The sequence below is a fragment of the Nomascus leucogenys genome, chromosome 11, assembly GCF_006542625.1.
Source record: "Nomascus leucogenys isolate Asia chromosome 11, Asia_NLE_v1, whole genome shotgun sequence".
Taxonomy (NCBI): Eukaryota; Metazoa; Chordata; class Mammalia; order Primates; family Hylobatidae; genus Nomascus; species Nomascus leucogenys.
This window is the reverse complement of record NC_044391.1, coordinates 3,709,088-3,736,124: the sequence shown is the minus strand read 5'-3', so window position 1 is coordinate 3,736,124 and position 27,037 is coordinate 3,709,088. Positions and strand designations below refer to the sequence as shown.

The window sequence follows — 27,037 nt, the reverse complement described above, 5'->3', positions numbered from 1 at the left end:
TTTGTGACTGGCTTTCTTCACTTAGCATAATGTCCTCAAAGTTCATCCATGCTCTACCATGTGTCGGAATTTCTTGCCTTTTAAAGGCTGAATAATACACTCATCCATTCGTCTCTGATGGATTCCTTGTCCATTGTGAATTGTGTGTCTACTATGAATATTGGTATACAAATAACTCAAGTTACTGCTTTCAATTCTTATTTATGGATAAATAACCAGATGTGGAACTTCTGGATCATATAGTAATTCTATTTTTTAATTTTTAAAGGAAATACCATACTGTTTTTCATCATGGCCATACCATTTTTTCCCCCACCAACAAAGGACTGCAAATGCAAGAAGGGAACCCTTTTCCTCAAGGGTTCTAATTTGTCTACATCCTTGACAACACTTGATATTTTCTGTTTTTTTTTTGTTTGTTTCTTTTTTTAAGTAGTAGCCAAACTAATGGGTGTGAATCTAACAGTTTTTACTGATCCTGGTCACACCTAACAGTTTTTTGAGGGAAGACTTAGGGGTTATAAGAGGTAAATTTTCTTTTGTGACTAGCAAAAGCAGAGCTGTAAATAGCATCGAAAGCCTCAGCAAGCATAATGGTGGAGTCAGGATTCTGAAGGAAGAGGAAGAAATGAAATAGTAGAATTAAAGAAATGCCTCAATTATTTTTCATTGGCAGACCTCACTTCCTCTGTCAGGCTAAATATGGACTATAACTCCCTGGAGACTATCAAATATCCTGTTATTGACCTAACAAACCACAGGCCCACAAAGAGTTTCCCAAGAATAGACAGAAAAAGCACAAATAATTGGGTTGGCATTAACTGGGATGCATTTTCTCAACCTGCAGGCTTATTACATGCTCTAAAACATAAAACAAAGTCCATAGTTTCCTAGGACAAAAAAAAAAGTGGACAATTTCTGAGACTGTTCACTGGGCTTTTTCTGATCATTCTGATTTAGTTGTTTCTCGCAATAAATTACAGAGATGGTGCACTTTGAAGAGGCTTAAATAACTTTCTCCATCTTTTGAACATACAACGCTGGCAAGGAATCTTGTTTATTGTGATGGAAAGGTCAGTGAGAGTGACCTTTAAGGCCATCACTCCAGTGACAGGGCCCATGCTTTAGTAGGAAATGCCACCAGCATCCTCAGAAGCCCTAAAGGGCACTGGGAGGGAAGGTTGCTGCCTCTTTCTTCTTGCAATGATGAAAGTGAGGTCAACGGCCTTGCCTAAGGTCACAGAGCAGCTGGTGCAGGGCAGACAGGCAAGAAGAGCTCTGTGGTACATTCTTCGTGCTGGGGATTTTTATTTTCACCCAATGGCTTGCCCACACTTCTCTCCTCATGACATGGTAAAGGCCCCTTCTATTATCATTCAGGTAAAGTACATGTAACATAACAAGGGCAAAGGACTGTAGGAAAAATATTAATGCTTCTTTGTCTTGCTGTTTTTTTTAACATAAAGTAGATGAAATGCCAGCAGGTGTCAGTAGAGCCCTGGAGTTTTGTTGGAAAGTTACGCCAGGAGTGAACTAGATGCCTATCAACTTGTTTGACCATTTCCAGACTAACAGAAGCAATAAACCACAAATTGGATATTTGTTTTTGGGAATTGCTGAAAATAAGCTTGTGTGGTAATCATCTACGTAGTATCCAGGAGGCGCATTTTCCAGTCCTTGGAACACAAGTCATTGGCTAGATGGCGACATGCTCCTGAGATGACTTCTGCCACACTGGGCACTTTCCTTCTGGTCCGGCCGCCCCAAGCCGAAGCCTGAGCCTGGGTGCTAGGGAACCAGACCACAGGAGGTTGGCTCTGATGTTCGGATCAGCATGGTTTCCCTGCTTCCTTAGCAGCTTGTTAATTGCTACTGTTCTCCCATTTTTTTAACCTTTTCTAACCATTCCTAAGTTAACTTAAAGTGTATTTCAGTCCTTCTAAGAAAAAGGGAGAAAGACAGACTCTTTAAGGGACTTGAGGGCTTGTGCTGAATTGTTTGCAGGGCAAGGAGAGAAAGAGAAGCTGCCTCTAATTCTCTCCTGGAACTTTTGACCTCTCCTCTGGGACTCCTTAAATTTATTTTCACCACCCAGGCCCTGTCCAACTTCCAGGCACATGTTTAGACCTTGCCCTTACCCATCTATCACCTTTGTCCCGGGAACATTAGGACTGACATAGACAAAAATAATCCCTTTCCCATGAAAATACAAATGTAGAGAGACACAGATACAACAAACCCAAACCGAAAATACTATGAAGTTACATTGAGCATATATTTTACTTTTTTCTTTTAAAAATATTGGTTAGGGTTTTTCCCCCACTTTAGGAAAACAATATTTAAATATGCTTCATAGGAAAGTGTAAAGCAAAGAAATACACAGTAAGAAGTAAACATCACCCCAAATCTCATGACGTATATTAAGAATTGGCCACCAATAACATTTTGCTATTGGTATTTCCTTTTTTGTTGTTGTTTTTTTGAGATGGAGTCTTGCTCTGTTGCCCAGGCTGGAGTGCAGTGGCATGATCTTGGTTCACTGCAACATCTACCTCCCAGGTTCAAGCGGTTCTCCTTCCTCAGCCTCCTGAGTAGATGGGATTGCGGGTGCTCACCACCACTCTCGGCTAATTTTTTTTCTGTACTCTTAGTAGAGACGGGGTTTCACCATGTTGGCCAGGGTGTCTTGAACTCCTGACCTCAGGTGATCTGTTCACCTTGGCCTCCCAAAGTGCTGGAATTACAGGGGTAAGCCACCGTGCCCAGTCTGCTATTGGTATTTCTAAGCTTTCACTAGGCATAGGCTGGTCTGTCATCCTAAAATAACTAGCCCTATTATTCATCAGGCAGCACTACTTTCAATCTTAGAGTTCCAATCTTATCTCTAGGTTTTGATCCTGAAGAATTATTTTTAGTCTTTAGTCAAAGAAGCATATTGTCAACAGAAAAATGAACAGAGACCCTATGGCACTCTCCAAGTTTGTGACGTAATTTTCTCCAAAGGGACTCAGTAGCATCCTCCTTCATCTTTTGATGTTTGGCTCTCTGTTTTCACAGAAGAGGCTACTAGTGAAGGCATCTTAACTAAGCTGTTCAAAAGTTAACTAGAGGCTTGTTATTAAAATGTAGTCCGGGGACCAGCAGCATCAGGATCACCTGGGAACTTGTTAAAATGCAAATTATCAGGCCTCAGGCTGAATCGGTCTTTAGGATGGGAAATAGGAATCTATGTTTTAATCAGCCTTCCATGTGATTCTTCTGCACACACACATTTAAGAAGCACTGTTGCAATCCCTTACTACTTAAAGGGCCCCTAGACCAACAGCATCAACATCAGCTGGGAGCTTGTTAGGAATGCAGAGTCCCAGGTCTCATCCCAGAACCATGGAATCAGAATCTGCATTTTAGCATGATCCCCAGATGACTGGTGCGCACATCAGAATTTGAGAAGCAGAGGTCTAAAAGAGCAGCCCCGCTCAACTTGGAGTTCTTCTTCCACTGCCCACATAAGATGTGAGTTTGGTTTTTGTCTTTGTCTGACACACAACAAAATACCATATATGGGTAGCTTATAAACAACAGAAATTTATTTCTTACAGTTCTGGGGGCTGGGGAATCCAAGATCAAGGCGCCAACAGATTGGGTGGCAGCTTTCTAGTTCATAGGTGGTGCCTTCTAGCTATGTCCTCGTGCAGTGGAAAGGGCTAGGGAGCTATCTGGTACCTTTTTAAAATAAGGACACTAATCCTGTTCCTGAGGGCTCCACGCTCATGACCTAATCATCTCCCAAAGGCCCCATCCTCTAATGCCATCACCTTAGAGGGTAGGATTTCCGTTTATTAATTTTGGTGGGACACAAACATTCAGGACACAGCAGTTTCCTAAGGGAGCTGCTGTTTCTGAGAGTGACTACACATGAGAGTGACTACACATAGAATATCCTATCTCATAGTGATAGCCCTGGGAAGAGCCCCATGGTTCTAGACCCACTCTTGGTTTTTGTCATGTCCCATCCCTCCTGGGCTGAACAAATGTGTTCACTAGAATGGAAACCCTGACCTGCACATTTTTAGGGGATTGAAGTTCACATTTCTTGTATGTGGGAGCAAGAGGATGCAAGATACTACAGGCAGCGGCTTTCATCTTCCCTATGTCTGAGCTGTGAGAATAATCAATGATGGGGCCATCTGAAATATTTAAAACATGGGAACTTCTTGGTATCAGCAACTCACAAATCTAGATCAATGAATTTTTTTGTTTGTTTTCTTGTTTTACTTTTCTATTTGTTTTGAGACAGGGTTTTGTTCTGTTGCCCAGGCTGGAGTGCAGTGGCCACAATCAAGGCTCACTGCTGCCTTGACCTCCCTGGGTCCAGATGATTCTCCGACCTCAGCCTCCCAGAAGCTGAGACCACAAGTGTGAGCCACCACACCCAGCCAGTTTTGGTATTTTTTGTATAGATGGGGTCTCGCCATGTTGCCCAGGTTGGTCTCAAACTCCTGGGCTCAAGCTGTGTACCAGCTTCAGCCTCCTAAAGTGCTGGGATTACAGGCATGAGCCACTGCACCCGGCCTATTTTTGTTTAAGTGAATGGAGATAAGAAAAAGTCGGCATTTTTCAAGTAGCTACTTTCAAGGTGCCTAATTGCTCTATCAATTAGTTTTAATCTGCTCAAATAATATGTCAGGAATGTATATAATTTGAAATACAGTTTTTGACTCCTTGGCACTGTGAATTCTGTTAAGACCTAAAGGGCATTCAAGAGAAATGAGACCCATTTCCATGCACTTGGAGCAAACTATGAAGATTTTCAAGTAAAGATTTCCACAGGATCTAATCTTGTCTAAGATAGAATTCCTTATAAGGTGCTTAGATGTAAAACTGCAACATTTCACAAATCTACAGATGAATGCTATTCAGTGCAGGAACTACACCTTCATCTTAAGCTAGAAATTTAGTTTCATGAAGGCATTGAGTTTTAGATTGCCACGAAATATAGCCAGTGCCTCAGATTCCGAAATAAATAGGGACTGTAGATAAATCACCACCAATATGTTTCCTCTTAGGAGTCTATAAAAGCATGGCAAATGAAATCATTTCATTTGAATTAGGAGAAGGTTTAGTTGGCATTAAATTGTCAGTATTTAACTTTGAGGGCAGGCTAAAGGGAAGACATTTCCAGCTGGTACATTGTTAAAAGAACGATGTGGATAGCACTTAGAGACTAGACTGGTAGTTCCCAGCACCTGTGGTATATTAGCATCACCTGGGGGACTTATAAGACATTTCAGAAGCCTGGGTCTCACCCTAGAGATTCCAACTAATAATTAGAATGTACTTGGGCTATCTTTCAATCTGCTTTTTTAAACACTGCAGGCAATTCTAACGTGAACCTATAGTTGAGGACAATTGAACTAGATGATGTGAACTAAATTTGGCTTGGGCAGGTGTTTCTCAAGCTTTAATGTGCATTTGGATCACCTGGGGGCATTTGTGAACCACAGAGTTGGATTTAGTAAGCCTGGCACCTGCACTGAGATTCTGCATTTCTAACAAGCTTCCAGCAGATACCAGGCAGGCATTTGGGCTTGCCAGATTCCTGTGCCCTAGGCTCACAAGGATACCAGGGCTTGTACCTTATTTCTAGACAAATTACATATCTTGAATACCATGAAGAACTCCACCGAAGAAAAGGTAGTTCCAGTCTGCATTATGCCAGAGGTTCTCAAATGTGGTTCCCTTGATCAGCGGGTTGAGCATCGCGTAGGAGTTTACCATAAGTGCCCATTCTCAGGCCCTATCCCAAATCTACAGAATCAGCAACTTGGGCGTGGGGCCCAGTAATCTGCATTTTAACAAGCCTCCAGGTGTCTATAATGCAGCAACCACTCCAGTAGGCGAGTTATCAGAGCACGTGGTGCTAATGAGAGAGAAAATTAACTGAAGGGGAGGTGTAGGTGGCCACTGGAGGGTAGGCTTGTTTTGTTTTATTTTGAATTAATTTTATTGAGCTATAATTTTAATATAATGATTGATCTTTAAGCTTTGATTCAAATTTTTCAAATGCTAACTAACTACCTTCAGGGTGAGCACTTAAAATTTTAAGTTCTCATTCCCTGGTTTGGGATGAAAATTCACACACACCCCACTGCATGTGTTGAAGTATTTGAAAGAAAGTTACAGGCAACATAAAAGCAATGCAGGCAGCCGCAGGGAGGTTGGATAAGAGGATATTTCACAGCCACAGGAAATTCAGGAGTTGGTGATTTCCAGGATCTCATCAGGCAGCAGGGAGCTGGCCCAAAGGAAGACTGTTGGAAGTTACAGCTCCTCCTGCTTGAGATAGTTCTGGTCTGGTAAATCTGGGCTTCTTGGGATAACTCTTACTAGATGATTCAGTACAGAAACCAGACAGAGGTCAACTTCTTAGAATTGGGGTACATGATCAGAACATGACTTGGGCCAGTACAGAAACCAGACAGAGGTCTACTTCTTAGAATTGGGGTACATCAGCACATGACTTGGGCCACCAACTGTCCAGTCCAGACCTAAGGACCAAGGCCAGAGACAGCAGAGCAGCAGGAGGAGCCAGAGGCTAAGGGCCGGCATTCCCAAAGCCTGAGTCCCCATTCCCACGGCATTTGGTCCAGGTCTGAGGCCTGGGAATTATAAAACCCCAGTGGCAGAGGTGGAGAGTGGAGAAGCTGATGGTACAGACAGGACTTGACAACTGAAGTGAACATTTTATCTTTCAAAGGTATTCATCTAGGACAGTAAATCCAGCCTAAAATTAAAAAGGAACAAAACCACTAATGTTTGTTTGTATAACAGACCAACTTCTAAATCATGTTAAGAAGTAAAAATCAAACAAGTTCTCTCTTTCATGTCAGCTGATTTCTCCTGGCTCCACCAAGGACAGACAAGTGCAGGTACTAACTGTTAGTCTCACAAGATAAAAATGTCAGTGTTGGAAACGCCCACATGCCCATGGGACAAGAGGGCAATTCACCATGAACTGTTGCTGCAAGAAAGATGAGTGCAAGAAAACAGACAGTGAAGACTTTCCTGCATAATAAAGAAGCTAAGCTGCCATCCTACACAAGTCCAGTTGATAAACCCAGGACAGAAAGCTACATCAGTGAGCCTGTGATAATGACTGACAGCAACCTACTTCCGAAACTGGTGGCTAAAAAGCAACAGGACTTTTGACCCCACAAAAATTAAAAAGACAACCCAACATTAATTTCAAAAGCCCTTGGGAAGTCAATAATAATCCTCAAAAAGTTTTCAAAATCTAAAAGAGAAGAATTGAAAGGGGGAAAAAGAGAGCAACTGGGGCCTCTTTTTCTTGACACAGTCTGAAGCTACAGAGTAAAGTTGATGAAAGTGAAAGAAGAAATATATTAAGTGTCATATGATTTTTAAATCACCCTCAGAGCGTGCTGAATGAGTATGTGAGCAAGAAATAAGCTGCCATCTATGAGTATGGGAGGCTGTATTTGAAAGATAGAACTGAATGGGTGAGGATAATATTTATACATTCCTAGACAAAATTAAATCATATGATTCTTAAATCACCCTCAGAGCATGGTGAATGAGTATTTGTGCAAGAAATAAGCTGCCATCTATGAGTATGGGTGGCTGTGTTTGAAACAGATAATTGAATGGGTGAGGATAATATTTATACATTCCTAGACAAAATTAATTTAGTCACTCCCAGAGAGTCAAAACAGTCTATCAGCCTTGCTGGTTATCTTGACAACACTGGCCAGTTAGGTCAAAAAGGTCCTCTAAATAGTCACAAGAGAAAAGAGGATACCTGTGCTGTTCAGAAGCTGCAGTCCCAAGCTTCCATACCAAATGGCTTTGTTTGCATTCCTTAGACACAATTTTCGCACTGCCTAAGGCTGATTCTATATATTAATAGATACCCTGTAGCAATGTCCTATTGGATCTATAGAATCTTGTCACAAATACCTGCATCTATTTCCAAACATCTACTACAATAAATATACTGTTATGGACACAAAAGATCAGGAGGGAAGAATGTATACATACAGTATAGTTACATTAATGCCTACATTCACTTGTGCTTCCGATTTAGATATACAACACATGATGTTCTTTAGTGCCTCAAAGTCCACAGACCAACTACATTCCTACATCCCCAGAAATCTTTCAAAAAGAAAGTAAGATATTTGGTTTATTTTATGTAACATTATTTGGCATCCAAATGGAGAGCTCTAGAAGAATGGAGGGATTTTAAAATGTTGAGAAAACTAAAAGCATCATCTTAAGCCAGTCAGCAACCATCCGTTTTTTGACAGCATTACTTTTGGACTCAACTCAGTCAAATTTGTAAAATTCTGTTGGTATGGGATGAGTAAACAGCTGGTGAATTAAAAGGTGTTCATAAAGTTGTTTCTTTAGTTGATGGCCTGTATTTATCACCCCCAAGGTCACATTCTTCCTGACATGTACCTGTTGACAACGTTGGCAAATTAAGTCATGCCAAAGTAAATAGTATTTCAACTTGAGGACAATCCTACCTGCTTAGCCTGAGATCAATATAATCAATCAAGAAGCCTTTGTCTAACTCTTAACTAGGCAGCATCAACCAATTTAGTTCGGGTAAATCAAATCTATAGGTAATTCTATAAACTAAACAGGACTTTCAATATAAGAGCTACTAAAAGGAATCTAAATCGGTGGGCTTGAGTTTCATTACCTGGTTCTCTATCTTTTAAGGTAAAGTCTCCCCACACACAGCAGAAAACAGTGAGGAGTGAAGACAAGTGGAAGTGGAAAAATAGGGAAAATAAATAGAGTATTTATGGTAAATATGAATAAATGAATGCTTAGATTACATCATTGTTTTGATACTTCTAGAAAAATATTGAGCTGAATAATGCCTCTATGATATAATTTACTGACTTCAGTGCCACACTGGTTCTGAAAGATGTTAATGGTGTCCCATCAAAAAAACAAAAAAAAAGTTTAGGAAACAGCTGAATAGCTTTCTTCCTTGCTGAGATCCACATAAGAATAACACTTCTGTTGATGGGTGCAGCACATCAACATGGCACATGTATACATATGAAACTAACCTGCACGCTGTGCACATGTACCCTAAAACTTAAAAAAAAAGAGTAATGCACTAAGACTCAAATACATCTGAGACCCAGCTCCTCCAAAAAAAAATAATAATAATAATAATAATACTTCTTCTGAAAGTGCTACCATAAAGAAACCTGTCTAAAGGCTTTCTCATGCTTAGCTGACCAAAGAACCCCCTTTATATGTGGACTTTTTTAAGGAATCATTTTTTCAGGCCACTAATTCGGGAAGTACCACTGTATGACTATAGCTCCCACAGATAATGATCTTAAAACATTTGCCTAAAAAGTACATTAACATCAGTGTTACAGGTGAAAGAGGATGTTCCCCCAACTCCCCGCCCCAGTTTTTATACAGATAAGCTAAATTAGCCAACTGGCTGTGCACGGTGGCTCACGCCTGTAATCCCAACACTTTGGGAGGCCGAGGTGGGTGGATCACTTGAGGCCAGGAGTTTGAGACCAGCCTGGTCAACATGGTGAAACCCGGTTTCTACTAAAAATACAATAATTAGCCAGGTGTGGTGGCATGCACCTGTAATCCCAGGTACTTGGGAGGCTGAGGCATAAGAATAACTTGAACCCCGAAGGCAGAGGTTGTGGTGAGCTGAGAACACACCACTGTATTATAGCCTTGGGGGACACAGTGAGACTCTGCCTCAGAAAAAAAAAAGAGAAAAAGAAAAAGAAGCCAACTGTGAATTGCAGCACAGGGTGGTGGTAGAATTCAGGATCTAGAGCACTAGAGAGAGCCACTGCCTGGGTTCAAAACACCACTTACTGGACGTATGGCCTTGGAAAAGTCAAGTTACTCAACCTCTCTGGGCGTCTTTATTTGTAAAATGAGGATAATCATAATACCTATCCCACAGACTTGTGAGAGTTAGAGATAATACACATCGAGCACTTTGAACAGTGTCTGACACACAATATAAACTACTTTCCTGCTGCTGCTGCTACTGTTATTAGCATTATTATTAGAGACCAGCAAATCTTTTCCATTAAGAGCCAGATAATAAATATTTTAGGCTTCAGGGGCACACATGGTTCTCTGTTGTCTAGTTTTCCTGTTTTTTTTTTTTTGTTGTTTATTTTTTAAACATCACTTCAAAAATGTAAAAGCCATTCTTAGTTCATCGGACATACAAAAATCAGGCTAAGGGTTGTGTTCAGCCCATGGCCTGCACCTGCCAACCCCGGATTATGATCATTAAATTACTGGCTCCAGATCATAGAGCTTGGAGGCAACAAAGTCTCATGTAATACAAGGGATTCTACCCACTTCTTCATGCCATCCACTTTTTAATTTTGCCACACAGATGAGAAAACATACAAATACATGTAGGCCCATGTCAGCATACATTATGTTCCCAACGGCAATTTTTTGCTAGCACTGGAAACTGGGGCTATGTGGAAAATGGAAAAGCAATTTAAAGTCAGTGACATTTTTCTCTCCCAGGGGCCAAAAGGTGAAATACAAACTTCACGTTATGCTTCTAGTGCAATTAGAGTAATTCATTTTGCATTCCCTTGGTGGAGTCATTTGATAACACTTGCAACTAGGACAAAATGAGCTCCTCTGGGCTGGGTCTAGAGTCTCTTCTTATGAAACCTGTCAAGTTCATGAAATGCAGTGGTGAGAAAGGCTCCAGCACTGAAAACCATGTGCCCCATGAAGAGCACAGCATTTCAAACACAACTGTGAAGGAGGCTGGATGATTTCTAAAACAGCAAGAGCTGAGCACCTATGAAAATCCACCTCACAGATCATGGGGATTTGCAGTTACATTGAAGCGTAAGAAAAAGTTTTAATTTAAACAGGAAAATGCATATAATAAAATGTAGTATATTAAACAGCATGAGTCCAACGGCATATAAAAAGGAAAGTGTGTGGAGAATAAAAAGACACATTAGAGTGGTTATCAATGCTGTGGGGAGAGGGGAGGGGGAAGAACCGCTTATTGGGCATGCGGTTTCCTTTGGGGGTGATGAAAATGTTTTGAAAGTAGGTAGAAGTGGTGCTTGCTCAACATTGTGAATGTACTACATGGCACTGAATTGTTCACTTTAGAATGGTTAATTTTATGTTATACAAATTTCACTTGAATTAAGAAAAGACACAGAAGGGGGAATGCACTCTAGGGGATTTTTAGTTTCTTTTTTTTTTTTTTTTTTTTTTTTTACTATCCTGTACTTAGAATGTAGTGCAACTACATCCTCTATCATGAGCAACATTCCTTTAGCATTCAGGAAACACCAGTCAACAGTATAAAAACATACTGTCCATGCAAATGTTTAAATGACCTTGTCAACATGGTCAGTGCAGTTGCAGAGAACCTGGGAGCTAAGCAGAGGCTTGAGGCTTCTTTCATCTTTGATACTCTCATCCAAGGAAACCACTTCACTGATACAGGTGACAAAATTCCCTGAAAACAACAGCAAATATCCTCTAGCTTCAGCTGCATGTTCCTGAAGAATCATTTTGGCCAGGAGCTTTTAAGTAAGTCCAGCACTAAGAAAAATGCCAGCTAAAAATCCACATTTAATTCCTTATGAAAGTAGGGAGTTTCAAACAAACAAACAAACAAACAAACAAACAAACAAACATAGACCTTTTCAGGATTTCAGAGGCCTAGAGATGTGCCACAGAGACAGAACAGAGCTTGCCCCATGGACAAGCCCCTAAGGATCCTAAGTAGTATGTGATCTCTGTCCTATTGCATCACCCATAGCAGGTCATGCAACTAACAGGTTCCTCAGAGAAAAAAATTTAAACAAATTCATTGTTCCTTTTTCTCCCTGATCCAAAGTAACCAGACCCTCAATTTCTGATTAGCTGTATCATTATACTCCCAGTTAATCAGAATTAGAATCTGGTCTCTATTTTAGCTTCTCTAACTTTACCCAGGAACAAAACCTCTGGATTCCACATTAAATGTTTCTCAGATCTTTCCTTCTTGTGTAACTGATTGAAGCCGAGAACAACTGATTTTCTTGCATTCTATCTCAGGATCTGTCAATCTTTAATGTACACAGGAAGTACCTGGAATGACTTCTGTCACCTCTCCACCCACAAAGCCTCCTCTCCTAGTAGCTGACTCCTGGTGTCATGATGATGTAATCCAGGTTAAGTGTATCTAGGGATTTCCATGTGGATACAAGTGTCCTGTCAAAGCAACTAACTTGGACTGTCCTTGGCTCCTGGTACACTTTATTTTGCAAAGAGAGTCCTTCCTTAAGTTTTTTTTTTTTTTTTTTTTTTTTTTTGAGACGGAGTCTCACTCTGTTGCCAGGCTGGAGTGCAGCAGCACGATCTTGGCCCACTACAACCTCCACCTCTTGGGTTCAAGCGATTCTCCTGCCTCAGTCTCCTGAGTAGCTGGAACTACAGGCATTGGCCACCATGCCTGGCTAATTTTTGTATTTTTAGTAGAGACAGGGTTTCACCATGTTAGCCAGGATTGTCTCGATCTCTTGACCTCATGATCTGCCTGCCTCGGCCTCCCAAAGTGCTGGGATTACAGGTGTGAGCCACCATGCCCGGCCAGTCCTTCCTTAAGTCTTACAAGAGAAAGTGACTTCAAAGGACACATGGTGCAATTCCTTTCTTTTACAAATGGGGATTAAAAAGATTAATACAATTGAAATGATTTGTCCAAGTTCAGGTTTCATCAAAAAAATATTTCTGGATGAATAGCTGAATGAGGAAATAAAGGAACAAACAGGTATCTTTCATTTAAAATGCCAATAAGGTGAACACATTAAGTCAATATTAGCATTCACTTTAGTGCAGGTGTGTTAATGCTACATGGTGTCTGATGTCTATAGCTAGGGTTCTAAATGATCCACTGACAAGTTTGTCATTTTGCACAATGTTTAAAAAATGAGTTGTCAACATTTTAATATCAAGAGATTTCATGTAAAAAATCCATATGTTAGTATTAGATGGACATGAAAACAATCTAGAAACCTCAGGCCCATGTTTTGGTAGTTGGAAAACTAGCTGGAAAAAAGTGAAAGTGCCCCCCTCAACAGCGTATGTGCACTCCAACTTGCTAAAGTCCACACCCTCCCATATTTGTCTTTGCCTGACACTTTTTCAGCTATTCACATCATCTTCTTGGCTCCCACAGGCATCTGAGTTCACAAAATCTGGTCTAAAGGAACTATCACTTTTGGTGATGCACAAATAAATAATTCAGAGTTCAGAGAGAGCCATTATGGATGAGATACTGAGGTAGCAGCTGCTAGGAGAGATGGTCTTGCAAGAGCAAATGAGAACTGGGAGGCAAGGAAGAAGGAGCCACAGAGGAAAAAGGTGGTCATGGAGGCCCCAGGAGACTGATTTCACCAGCTCCACAGATTCTCTGATGACCACAGCCCATGTAAGGCAGAGACTGATGGTCCGTAAATTCAACCCAGCAATAGAAATAACAATAAAACCCATTATCCTTATTTGGCAAAAAGAAAACTCTTAGGTGGGATGGGGCATTTAAACTTAAGAATATGCACTCAATTATTTGCTCTGATTCACAGCTCTGCACTCCGGACAGCTTAATGTCCCCCTCTCATTGATTTGTTTCCAATGAACTCAGAAGAGCTTCAAGAAAAACAATTAACAAGAAAACGTCAACTTTCAGTCTTGGAAATGTTAAAAAAAACCAAAACAAAACAAAAATTAACACAGAGACCTACACACTCATCCCACATTTGAGCCTCAAAAACTGTTGAAGCAATATGTGGTGAAGAAGCTTTTATTAATTAGTACACTGGGGTTTGCGTGATCAACACGCAGTTCGGATTTACAATTTAGCTGCTTTAGTATTCAGCAGGCACCAGCTCAGTTGAGCCTGGGCATCAGACCACTGAGTTAATGTAAGTTCTTCAAGGCCTCTGCAAGTAAAGCAGGATATAAATGCTAGTGATTGAGCTTTTCTGCATAGCAGTGATTCTCTAACTTGAGTGTGCATCAGAACCACCTGGAAGGCCGGTGAAATCCCAGCTTTCTGATTCAGTAGGGTGGGGCAGGGCCTGGGAATCTGCATCTCTAATAAATTCTCAGGTATTGAGAGCCACTGGCCTATACCGTATAATTAAAACTGAATTTTAAGAAATGCAATAGCATTTCTAAGAAGCCCCCAGATGAGGCTGAAGTCTCTGATCCCTTGGGGTAATGCTGTGGTTGAATATCAGTAGAGGAACTGGTTGCAGGGCTTGGAGGCTTTGCAGGATGTTAGCAAAGCCAGTAGGACTCAATTTAAATACAGAATCAATTTTTTTTTTCAGTGAAACAAAGAATAAATTCCTTCTTCTGGAACCATTACAGTTAAGTCTTTCACTCAACACAATTCAAGTTTAGCAAAGCAATTTTGACATTCAGCCCAATTTATTAAAATAATATTTTATTACTGGTAATAAATGACCTGACTTTATCTTTTTGTACACAAAATACATAATATTTTTGTAATTTAATTTCTATAGTAGTTATTCACATGCTTATTTGATGACTTGATTACAAGGCATAATTTATGAAGTTTGCCAAATATTTACAAACCTGCATAAAGTATAATGAGCAGTCTGGTCTAAACTCAATCCCAATATTTGCATTTTGAATGTCATAATAACAGCTTATTTTTTGTAATCAAAGGAAAATTCAACTTGGTATAAAATAACAGATTTATTTATGGAGATGTTGAATGAGGCCTGCATTTCCATCTTATGTCTAGTGACTGTGATTTCAGTTTGCTGTGCAGTGCCAGCTGTAACTTATTAATGAAAGACATCTGAACTGCCTTCAACTTTGCTAGACACCAAAATCCTTCCAAGCTAGTTGTATTCTGAGCAAGGAAAAAACAAAAGAAAATATGAGAGGAACTAAAGTTGCTTTTCTAATGAAATTAACTTATTAGAATGCTCAGTATTCAATTATTTGTATAGTGCCTTGTAAAGCAGTGAGCAAAAAGATGAGAATGATTCCAGGAAAAAAAAAAAAAGAGCTTTATTTCAATTTAGAAAAAAATGGGAAAATACCTTCATTTGGCTGCATTTATTCTTTTTTTGAGATGGAGTTTCGCTCTTGTCGCCCAGGCTGGAGTGCAGTGGTGAGATCTTGGCTCACTGCAACCTCCACCTCCTGGGCTCAAGCAGTTCTCCTGACTCAGCCTCCAGTGTAGCTGGGACTACAGGCATCCACCACCACACCGGCTAATTTTTTTTTTTTTTTTTTTTTTTTTTTTTAGTAGGCTGCATTTATTCTTAAGTGTTTTAAGCTTTATGATGTATAAGACTCACCTATTAGTGAAAGGCGTACTAGGCTTAGGGTAAATATGACAGCAATTTGTTAGTAATTCTTTTTAACAGACAGTTGTTTAGGAGAGGAAATGAAAGCTAAATTTCTAACTGTAACGACAGGAAGGATTTAGGCAAGCAGGATATAATGATCCAAACTGGAAAGAGGCCAGGACACCAGGGTCAAAATCTCCAGTCTCGTCATGGATTCTTAGCAGCAGCCCTATTACATCCTGAAATGTGACTCTAAAAATAACACACGGGATCCCAGAGTTCTGTGTTCCCTTTAGACTATCATTGAATCACATTTTCTCAGTCTTGTTGTCCAAAGATCATCTTCCTAGCTGTTCTAACAACTAAACTGTACAAACTTGAGGTGTACAACATTAAAGATTATACACCTTTATCACTTGGGTTGGAATTCATGTAGTCAACATAAATACCTCAATAGAACAGGTTTTTATTGAGCACTCACTACGTGTTGGGCACTGACAGTTCTAGATGTTGCAGATACAGCAGTGAACAGAACAGTGCCGTCCTGCAGACAGAGGAAGAAAATAAATGAATAAATGGATATTATGGTAAGTAAGTAGTGCTAAGAAGAAACACAGAGCAGGAAAAGGAGTGAGGAAGTGCTGAAGGCTGGTGAAATGGGGCGCTCCTGCTAAGGCAATTTTCCAGCAGACACGTGAGGACTGTGGGGGAGAAAGCTCTGTGTGTAACTGGGAAAGAGCATGATCCAGACAGAAGGAACAGCAAATGCCAAGTCCCAGAGGCTGGAAGAAAATGCGTAGGAGGAAAGAGAGAGTTTAAGGTAGAAAGGGGAAGGGAGGTGGGGATGATATCTAGCAGGGCCATGGAGGGTTCTGAGCAGTGGAGTGATGCGATCTGAATTACATTTTAAAAACATCCCTCCAGCTGCTGTTTTTAGACTAGACCAAAATGGGCAAGGCTAAGGCAAAGAGACCAGTTAGACACCTCTTGGGGCACAATAGGGAAGAAATGATATTGGCCTGGACCATTGGCTTGGGCCACTGTGTCGTGATGATGTTGGTGAGGAGCAGCCGGCTTCTGGATACCTGCTGAGGGTAGAGCAAACAGTATTTGTGAACAGACTAACATAGGACATAAGAGGAAGGTGTTCATGGTCTCTGCAACTGAGAGCACATTTGTTGAGATGAAAATGACTGTGGGAGAAGCAGGTGAGAAGAGTTGAAAGCTTTGATGTGGGACTTATCGGTAGAGGAGAAAGGTATATAGAACTGAGCACAAATCTCCTAAATAGGTAAGAGTGGCAACACAAGCTTATTTACTCTCAAAGCAGAGACAGAAGCTGAAGAAAAGACAAGGTGAGCTACCAAGGTGTCTCTTAACAATGCTGTTATCTTTTACTGAAAAAAGCACAATCATATTTTCAGAGTCATATGCACTGGAAAGTATTTTGTATTTATTTAAAATTCAACCCTGAGAAACTCAGATTTCAGATAATATTTTATTGACTCTTAAAGCACCCACTTGAATATGAAAAAAAACTATCAGAGACCCTCTTTGAGAAGTAGAAGAATACAGAAGGGAAAATGGCTTGCTGAAAGTCAGGAAAGCTTCCTCCACATGGAACATACTCCTTGATATAAAAGACACTAAGTTCAAAGTTTACCATTTTGCCTAGGTTAAATGTTGGGTTAAGTGAATTATTCCAAATGGTCAGATCTTAAGTGTAATAAGAGCCTAGGAATTTAAAAAAAAAAAAGACTCATGAATCTCATAGGATACTCATAAGCAAGTTCTCATCAGGTGTTTATAAGGCAAACAAAATACACAGATTGCCCAGGGAGTGCTGGACTCTCCCAGGCAGCAAGCCACTTTCCAATATTTTGTACTCTTTAACTCTCACCTTACATGTCTACCCTGAGTTACTTTTGCTTGTTTTCAAACCTATTTATTGTCAGTTGTCATAAAAATTACATAAACCAATGATACGATCTTGTGGAAAGAAAGAGCGTTGTTGTTTCTCTAGTTGAATATTTTGGGAAGATTTCTTTGCAGGCAAGTTGCTAAAAATATTTTTCTCAAATTCCGTGTAGACAAGATAACTAAAAGATTAGGGAAAAAAGTCACAGAACTGTAGGATTTTGCATTCCATTGCACTCTGCCCAGTGAGTGTCCTTAGTCTCAGATCCACCTTAAAGGAACCAAACTGGCTATCTGAGGCATTCAGAGTAAAGTATAGGGGGAAAAAAAACCCCAAAAACCCCAAAACATAAAACCCACTCAACAGACCCATAATTAATGAAAAGGCTTGGCCCTAACATTAAAAGATTCGTCAACAATAGAACAACATTTATATGCTTTAAGTTACAGTGTTTAAGCTATACATGAATTAATTTAAAAAAATGATTACTTGTTCGAATTGACTTTTGTGATAAACTGACCAAAAATGCACCTTCTCATTGCATGGGCTAAGTAAGAGGGCTGTTAGTATATTTCATGGTCCCCTGATTCTAGGCTCCTAGGCTATACTCACATTCAAGTAGAACCACTCATTGAATCACTAATACTATTTCACGTACCCTGGGAGATCTCTACATTTCTCAATGACCCAATTTGATTTATGTATCCTGCCATCATTTTGAACTGAGGTAATTATATCTATGTGTATTTCATATAAAGACTTTCACTTTGACGGCTTGTGTGTTCTATTAGGAATAGAAACACATATAGAGGAATAGAAATAAAACGGTGGTGATGGAGAAAATGTTGTCAATGCTGAAGGTGGTAAATATGGTTACTTTAAGTTTTGAGATAAGGAAGTGGGCAAGAGTATCCACATGCATGTATATTTGGTGAAAAAATGTACTCAATATTTTCTCCAAGTGTCAATCAACCGAAAGGACAATGCACTGTCCAGTTTGGACAATGAGATGTATATTTATTTATATATTATGCTATTAATGAAATTCAATGTAATAGTTCCCAGAAGCTGAAACACTTAGTTTCTTCAGTAAGAGCAGGCTCAAATAGTATTGAGTTTGAATAAAAAATCCAATACAGAATTATTTTTTAGTTCTTACTGGCTAGCTGCTCTTAAATTTCAATGGCAATAATACCAGGAGAAAACCTTCAAATCTTCCCTTGAAGTATACATCCCCCCACCCCCAACCCTCAAACATATACCACTGGTCATGGAACAACATGGGTTTGAACTGTGTGGGCCCACTTATACATGGATTTTTTTCAGTAAAAGTTACACCAGTGTGCCTGCCTCTCCTGAATCCACTTCCACCTCCTCCACCTCTGCCACCCCGAGACACCAAGACCAACCTCTTCCTCTTCTTCCTCCTCTGCTTACTCAATGTGAGGATGATAAGGATAAAGACTTTTATGATGATCCACTTTCACTTCATGAATAATAAATATATTTTTCTTCCTTATGATTTTCTTATTAACATTTGCTTTTTCTCTAGCTTACTTTATTGTAAGAATACAATAGGTAATACATATACCATACAAAAAGTATGTGAATTGACTGTTAATATTATCATAAGGCTTTCAGTTAACAGTAGGCTATTAAGTTTTGGGGGAGTCAAAAGTTATACATGGATTTTCATCTGCACAGGGGTATGGTAGCCCTAAACCCCACATTGTTCAAGGGCTAACTGTACATATCCACAATCTACTCAAGGGTATGTTTCAGAACATGGTTCTTAGAATGGGCCAAGACTAACAGCAACCAAATTATGGAAAGCAAAAACATTATGGGATTTACTGATTTGAGCCATCTCCCCAGGACTGTATTTGCTCAGGGCACAGGGCAAAGTGGGTGCAGCATATAGGGCATGAAAAGACCTGGTTTTAGGTTGGACTCTGGCCCAGCTTGCTGTGTGGTCTCAGAATTCCTTTAACTCTCTAGCTTCATTTTTCTCATCTGAAAAATGAGGTGAGAAGCCCTTCCTAAGGTCCATTTAGAACTCTAAAATTCTTTGCCTCTGTCATCCTAATAGCTAACACATATTGAGGGCTTTCAATAAGAAAGGCAGTATGCAAAGTGCTTCCCACATCATAACTCATGTAAGCCTCACAATCATCCTAAGAGCAGATATTCTAGTACTGTTCCCATTTTACAGATGAAGAAAATGAGGCACAGAGAGGTCCAGCTGTACATCTGCTTCACATAGCTGGGAAGGGGATGAGCAAGGATTTGAACTCAGGCAATGTGGCCCGAAAGCCCCAGTACTTGAGCTCATACTGCATCATCCTGTTTCTTGTAATATGAATTGGTAATTAAGGGGTTGATCTCAGAAGAGTAATAAAAGAACTTGAAGGCACTGCAAAATCTGTTCTCCCAAAGTGAGGTGACCTGAACGATAGCATAAAACCACCACAATAAGGACAGAACCAAACACTCTTATGTGACGTCGAGCATCCATTTCTGCCTCCAGAGCTATAAACCAGGAGTTCTCAAACTTCACCACACCTCTGAGTCACCTGGAGAGTCTTGTCAAAAATGAAGATTCAGGATCAGAACATCTGGGTGGGCCTGAGACTCAAATGTGTAACAAGCTCCTAGGAGGAGTCTGTACTTCCGGAATGTGGACCATACTTTGTGAGTGAGGGTAATAGAGCTTTGATGGTTTAGGGGTCAACAGAACTCAATTCTGCCATAAGTTATCTCTGGATTCATGGTTAAGTTTTGTAATCTCAGTGCCCTCAAATGATCTTCCCTGTACATTTCCTTTTAGCTCTAAAATTCAATATTTCTAATGATATTAGAAATTCAACCTACACTGAGTTTCCACTTGTAGGAACCCTCTCTCATTCAACCTACACTGAGTTTCCAATTATAGGGTTAATGAGAAGACAAAATGCCTCCCCATTCCCCCAAACCCGTGTCTCTGCCATGGAAAGTGAAGGCTGAGTCCTTTTCACACACGTTACAGAAAGATAATGGGAGCTCTGTACAGAGGTAAAATCACCCTGTAAACACATGATTAGCAGAAAAAATATTTAAGAGGCTTTCTACTTCTTTGAGAAGTCTCTTTGAGACTCACTTGCCAGGGCAATGGTATGTTGGATATGGCATTAAAAGACTGATCTTAACCCAGTATTTTAATAACTTATTGGGAGGGGGAGTTTGGATTTCTTAACCATCCAGACCCGCGCTGCCCACCCAGCATGGTGGCCATTAGCCATATGCAGCTACTGAACACCTAAAACGTGGTTAGTCTGATTTGAAAATACACATCAGATTTCTAAGACTTAGTATGAGCAAAAGAATTTAAAATATGTCACTAATAAATTTTATATTGATCTCCTATTAAAATGACAATATTTTAGGTCTACTGGGTTAAATAAAATATTTTATTAACATTAATTTCACCTGTATCTTTTTACTTCTAAAACACAACCACAAGAACAATTTAAATTATATATGTGGCTCACGTTGCATTTCTACTGAGTGGTACTGACCTACACCTTTGTCACTCAAACTGTAGTTGTCAGATGAGTAGTATCCATGCCACCTGGGAGTTTGTTGGAAAAGGAGAATCTTGTTCCCACCTCAGACCTATTGAATCAGAATCTGCATTTTAACAAGAGCTTAGGGGATTCTGGTATACATTCAAGTTGGAGAAGTGCTGGACTAGTATCCCTACAACATATCATAGTAGGTATTTGGGTTGTTGGCCCACAGGAGTGACATGCTAAAAGGGTATTTCACTTGCTGATTTTTCTACAGAAACAAGTCAGCAAAGAAAAGCTAACTTTTAAATTATCATACAATTTAAGTATATAAAAATATAGCACACATAAAATTAAACACACAACATATATACATGGGAGGGGGGAAGAGAAGGAGGCCATTTAACTGAAGCTACCTTAGTTACTTCTGGATTTTCAGCCACCATGTAGGTAAAACTAATGTTCACTAGATCTGTGCCACTGCAGACACAAACTATCCGCCCTTCCAGATCATTTTCTGATTTTCCAACAGCTTCAAGAGCAGCCAAGATTTTGGGATCCTGTATAGAGGTACACAGATAGAAAAAAAAAAACAAGTTACATCACAGAGCATGGAGGAAGAAACTTGGTAAAAAGAAACCACATTTAATGTAAAAATAAACATAAGGGCCCAGACACCTAGCATTATTCTAAAACCTGTACAGGTGAAATTTGTAACACTATATATTCCTTGAAATCAACTGATAAGAAAGGTATTACAAATTTTTTGGTTGGGGGAGGTACGGAGTCTCTGCTCTGTCACCCAGGCTGGTGAACAGTGGTGCATTCTCAGCTCACTGCAACACCTGCCTCCCTGGCTCAATGGATCCTCCCACCGCAGCCTCCTGAGTAGTTACAGGCACATGCTAACACACCCTAATTTTTGTAATTTTTGTAGAGACAGGGTTGCACTATGTTGCCCAGGCTGGTCTCAAACTCCTGGGCTCAAGGGATCTGCCTCCCTCTGCCTTCCAAAGTGCTGGGAGGTGTGAGCTACTGTGCCTGGCCTAAAATTTTTGATTTAGAAACTAGATGTGAGGGTCTTTGTTTAGAGTTTTGATTGTAGTTATCGGAGGACCTGGAATATGGCAATTGGATAGAAAAGTATTTTATTAGGGTCTGCTTGTCCACAAAGCCTCTCTCTCACCAGAGGAGAGTCACAGAGGTTTCATGTGAATAAATGTGGCATTACTACAACCAGCAACCACGTTATTCTCAAAACTGAGATCAAATGTTTTAAGTAGCCTGGATACAAAGAGTGAGTTTTTTTATCTCTAGAAGCCATGGCCATTTCCAATATAAGTAAATCCATGTTTAGAAAAAGCAAACACCAATCACAGGTACCTTTGGTATGGCTCCCGACCGAATACTGTTGATGAGGGAGCATTCTAGCACCTGTCCTTCCTGAAGAGAGAGAATACAACACAGCAATGAGCTTAAATTATGCCATATCTATGATACAGGCAAAGTGCTTGGCAAATTTTCTGATGATGAAGGCAGTGCTGATTACAGTCAGGTTGAAGAGGGAATTAAAACCATGTAACAATAATTATTGCAAATAATCAGAAATAATCAAGACCCCAAGTATTCCATTTCACACATATATATATATATATACACACACACATATATATACACACATATATATGTGCAATGCTGAATATAAAAATGTTTCTAAAATCTGTTACTTTTATATATAAAACATTGTTAATAATCATTAAACATATGTGTGTACATGAAATGTGAGAAAAATGCTAATTTTTATATAACTTTAATTCTTTTCTTAAATTCAGCTCAATTGTTCATTAAATGTGGACACTGTACCATACATCGAATTAAGTCCCAGGGTATAATGAGATGAACACACTTTTAATGTACCTTTTAGATTTCAGCTTGAGCATCTCTTCTTCTGGCAGATTTCTTTCTAACTCCCAAGATTAAATTAAGCTCTTTGACAATCCAGTGTTCTCTTTCACAACATTCAATGACTTGTAACTTATTTTTTAATGCCTGACTTTGCTCCTAGACTGGAATCTATGAGGATAATGTCCTTAATCATCACTGTATACTTCAATGCCTGGCACATGTAGGCACATTTTTAAAAATCTTGAATGAATGAATAAGGGTAGGGTTCATCAACAGCGCTCAGCCTACTTGTAGAGAAACAAAATAGCTTAAACCACAAAGCAGAAAGAACAACTTGCTGTTCTTGGGCCATACCTTGCCTTCACTTTTCCATGTCAGAAAGAAGCCAAACTCATCCACTTTGAAGAGGCAGTTGGGTTCAAACACAAAGGATTCCTGTCAAAAAGAAATGTGTTGATCTTCATGACTCATACCATTTTGAGTCTAATAAAAATGAAAATATTGCTGAGCTTCTAAACAAATTAGAAATCACTCTTTTGTATCTAATATCCACAATTCTTATTGTATTATGGAATGTTTTCATTTTGAAAACTCTTTGCTTTCAATTTTGTATTGTAAGACTGATCAATTTAATAAAACATCTTGCTCTAGGACAGGTTTAAGAACAAAGCATACTGAGTGAAAGCATGAAAGTCATAGAGAAGAAAGTTTCCTTAATATCTTGGAAGAAGGATTCCCAAGTTCTAGCCCACTGATGTCAAAAATCAGGAGATACATTATTTTTTAAGTCACTGGTTTTTGTTTTGTGTTTTTTTCTTTCTTTTTTTTTTTTTTGTCTGTAAAATCTAGCATTCAGATATTTGCTGAGATTTTTTCTTTTTTATCTAACCTCATTTGGTGTCCTGTAAAGCAGGTCTTGAACAGCCCCTAGAGCTAAAGTGTAGTCGCCAGACCAGCAGCATCAACATCAGCTGGGAGCTTTACTGAATTGCAGAATATGGGGCCCCAGTCCAGATGGACTGAGTCAGAGTCTGGGGGGATGTGACCCAGCAATCTGTGTTCCAACAAGCCCTCTAGAAGATTCGGACACACACGAAAGTTTGACAACCATTGCTTTGAACTTTGACACCAGAAACTCAGGGAAAGCCACAGAAACACGTTTGAATAAAGAAGGAATATTAGCCAAATTCAAGGCATGACAGCATCTGTGTTACACTTGCCAACTGACTTCTTGTCTTATTAGAGCACCACTGTGCTTAGGAATGAGAGGGAAAATCCATGTCAATGAAAGAAAAAGGGCATTTAGGAAATGAACATAGATGTCCTGTGCCCTCTGACTGCATTACACCAATACTTAGCACCCACACTTCAACAAGTCTACATGTTCCTTTCATGAGCTGAAGAAACTGGCTTCCTAGATCATTTCAATGCCAGCAATTAGGAATCTGTCTGGCAAACATGGATTAAGGCAGTGCCTTAAAACAAATAAATAGTAATTATAGGATTAAGGTTTTAAGGGCTGTTCAGACTCTTAGTTTCACCTGTTAAAATTTATCTTTCTAAATTACAGGGGAACAAATATTTATCAAGGTAAATCCAATGCCAAGACACTAGGCCATCATGAAGTAGTTCTAGGAACAAAGCAGCCTTCAATTTGGGTAGTTTTCTGGCAGAAGAAGTATTACTGCATGTATTTATGTATTCCAACTCTGTATCAGGCGTGTGCTCTGTACTGCTGTCATTGCCATGAATAAGATCAAAGGAAAGGGCATGGTATAATCTTTGCTTTTGGAGTCAAAACCCAGTTCCACCATTTGTTATGTACTCTCTCCCAGAAAGACCCTTTCTAAATTTCAGAATCCTTGTCTAACAAGTGGAAGTAGTTCCACCTACCTTTTGGGTTTATTGCTGGAATTAAATGAGATGGTGAACATAAAGCACATAACACAGAATTCCAGTTCAGCAAGTAATAGCTCTATCAATAACACATGGTTCAGACTTGTAATAGTGGTAGCAAATTATTAACAATATGAAAGCGCCAGTATATGACATTTTTTGACCCTTCAAAATGGCATTTTTTGGACAGTTCAACCTTTTAGAAAAGGCTTAACCCAGAAGTTGATACTTTAGATGAATCTTCATGCCAGGCAGAGTGAGCAGCTATTGACCTCACATTAGATATTTGTTTGGTGTGGCTAGAACACCTCAATAGAATGACAGGGGGTGTGATGGGACATGTATAGAAGAGTTGTTTCATTGCAAGGGTCTTGTGTGCCGCCTAAAAGGCATTAGCTATTACCCAAAAGGCCACGGCAGGTCTTATGTTGTTACTGACTAAAAAAATGAGAATTATCAACTAATCAAGACATGAGAATTAGCCCATTTCCAAATATATCCCAACCAATATCCTGATGGTAATGAAGAATTTTGGTACACATTGTCCAAAAGTACATCCTAAAATGGTGTTTACAGAGTAGGTCCACGACAAATCAGCCACTATCATTACTTATGTGTACCCTATCACCTAATTCCAAGTAAGGATTTGAGATGATTCATGAAATACAAATAATAAATAAGAATGGGTTTCCAATTTATTTTGAGAGTGAACTTTCACTTCCTTGGCCTCCTTAAATACAAAATTCTTTCCTTCCTTCCCCCCTGAGTACCCCTAGAGCTTGCCATTACCACCTGGGCATTTCAATTCCTAATATCTCACTCTTGGAATTCCATCTGGTCCTTCTAGCCCTTAGCTCTACAGTTCTCCCATCCTATATTTCACTTCTTTACAAAGTCAAATATCCCTTTTGATTATCCCTGCCAATCTCTCACTACCCACCAGTTCCCTCCTCCATTTACTTCTATCCTTATCTAGCTTATTTCCAAAGCAGCCCAATATTGCAATCACTTCCTCACAGGTGGTTCACAACTTCCATGTCTCATTTAATGTTTTCTTGGCCAAAAAACAAAGTCTATTTTATGCATATTTTATCACCAAACTTGGTGGTGAAAATCACAAAATGGAACTGTCTGGCTTTAGTTTAAATTCAAGATTATAAACCCCAAATGGATAGTCAACAGTGACGTTCAATCTTATATTTCCTTCTCAGTGGTTACTTACTCTTTGAGAGGATGAGTCCACTGCTTTTTTGAAACCCGTTCACATTCAGCCAATTACAGTGTTTCATCTAGTAAGGAAAAGCCAGCAGGTGGACACAATTCTCTTTCTTTCCCCCAGTAAAGCATGTTTTCCCCTGTCAAAGGTCAACCCCCCAGCATCTGCTCTGGATTCAGTCTTCTTTCACCTACACAAGCATTTCAATCCTTCATTTTTCACCACCTAACACACATCAGGTTTGTTCTTTTTCTTTACTAGATCATTCCCATCAGCACACAAATGTCTTCTAGCTGTTCCTACTTCCACTTACTACCCCATGTCCCTGATCCTCTTCAGGACATAATATCTTGGAAATACTCACTGTTTCCATTACCTCTCTTCATACCATCTGAGCAACTCTAACTGGCTTCCATTTCTATCACCCTCTAAAACTTCTCTGGCCAGTCCAGCATGCTGCAAAATAAGAGTGCACCCCTTCCTTTTCTCACCTGATTTGATCTCTGAGAAGTTGATTATTCCTTCCTTCTTGAAACACTCTCCAATCCTGGTTGTGCTCCATTACCTTAGTCTAATTTCCCGCCTTTTCCTTCTGTGCTCAACTTTTACATAGTCCCCAGGACTTGGTTCTGGGAATTCTCATTTCCACTGTGTTCCTAGATTTCATTCAATCTTGTGTCTACAATATCATCTATTTCCTGATGACTCTCAAATCTGTAAGAGCAGCCCCATCCTCTCCTCTGTGAGTTCAAATATTTGCTATTTGACATCTCCACTAGGATGTCTTGAAATAAGTATGTCCATAACTGAATTCTTTATTCTCTCCCCTCTCTCCAAGTTTCTCCATCACAGTACTGGCATCTGGTCACTTATTGAAACTAAGAGTCATCCTTAATTTTCCCTCATCTATTCCTCTCACTTTCAGTAGCAAGTCTACTTCTATAATATTTCGAATATACACCCACTTTACTCCCTCTCCATCAGCACCCACCTTGGCCCAAACCAATATTATCTCTCCCATGGATTGATCTTCTCACTTCTGCTTTTTCTGCTGCCCATAGGAGCCAGATTGAGTCTTTAAACTTTGAATCAATTTATTAAAACCATTCAATGGATTCCTATTATATTTAGGATAAAATCCCAACTCCTTACCATGGCT

The 27,037-nt window shown here is 39.6% G+C and overlaps 1 protein-coding gene across 13 annotated transcripts in view; it reads right to left on the bottom strand.

Moving 5' to 3' along the window:
- Nucleotides 1-27,037, bottom strand: part of PLCB4 (phospholipase C beta 4) — a 410,467-nt gene that overhangs the window by 119,435 nt on the left and 263,995 nt on the right. For all 13 annotated transcript variants that reach the window (XM_030821965.1, XM_030821969.1, XM_030821962.1 and 10 more), the window contains 3 exons: nt 23,121-23,201; nt 22,245-22,304; nt 21,278-21,421 (listed from right to left, as the gene is read on the bottom strand). In XM_030821965.1, coding sequence (XP_030677825.1) covers nt 21,278-21,421; nt 22,245-22,304; nt 23,121-23,201 — 285 coding nt within the window. The remainder of the gene's footprint in view (nt 1-21,277; nt 21,422-22,244; nt 22,305-23,120; nt 23,202-27,037) is intronic.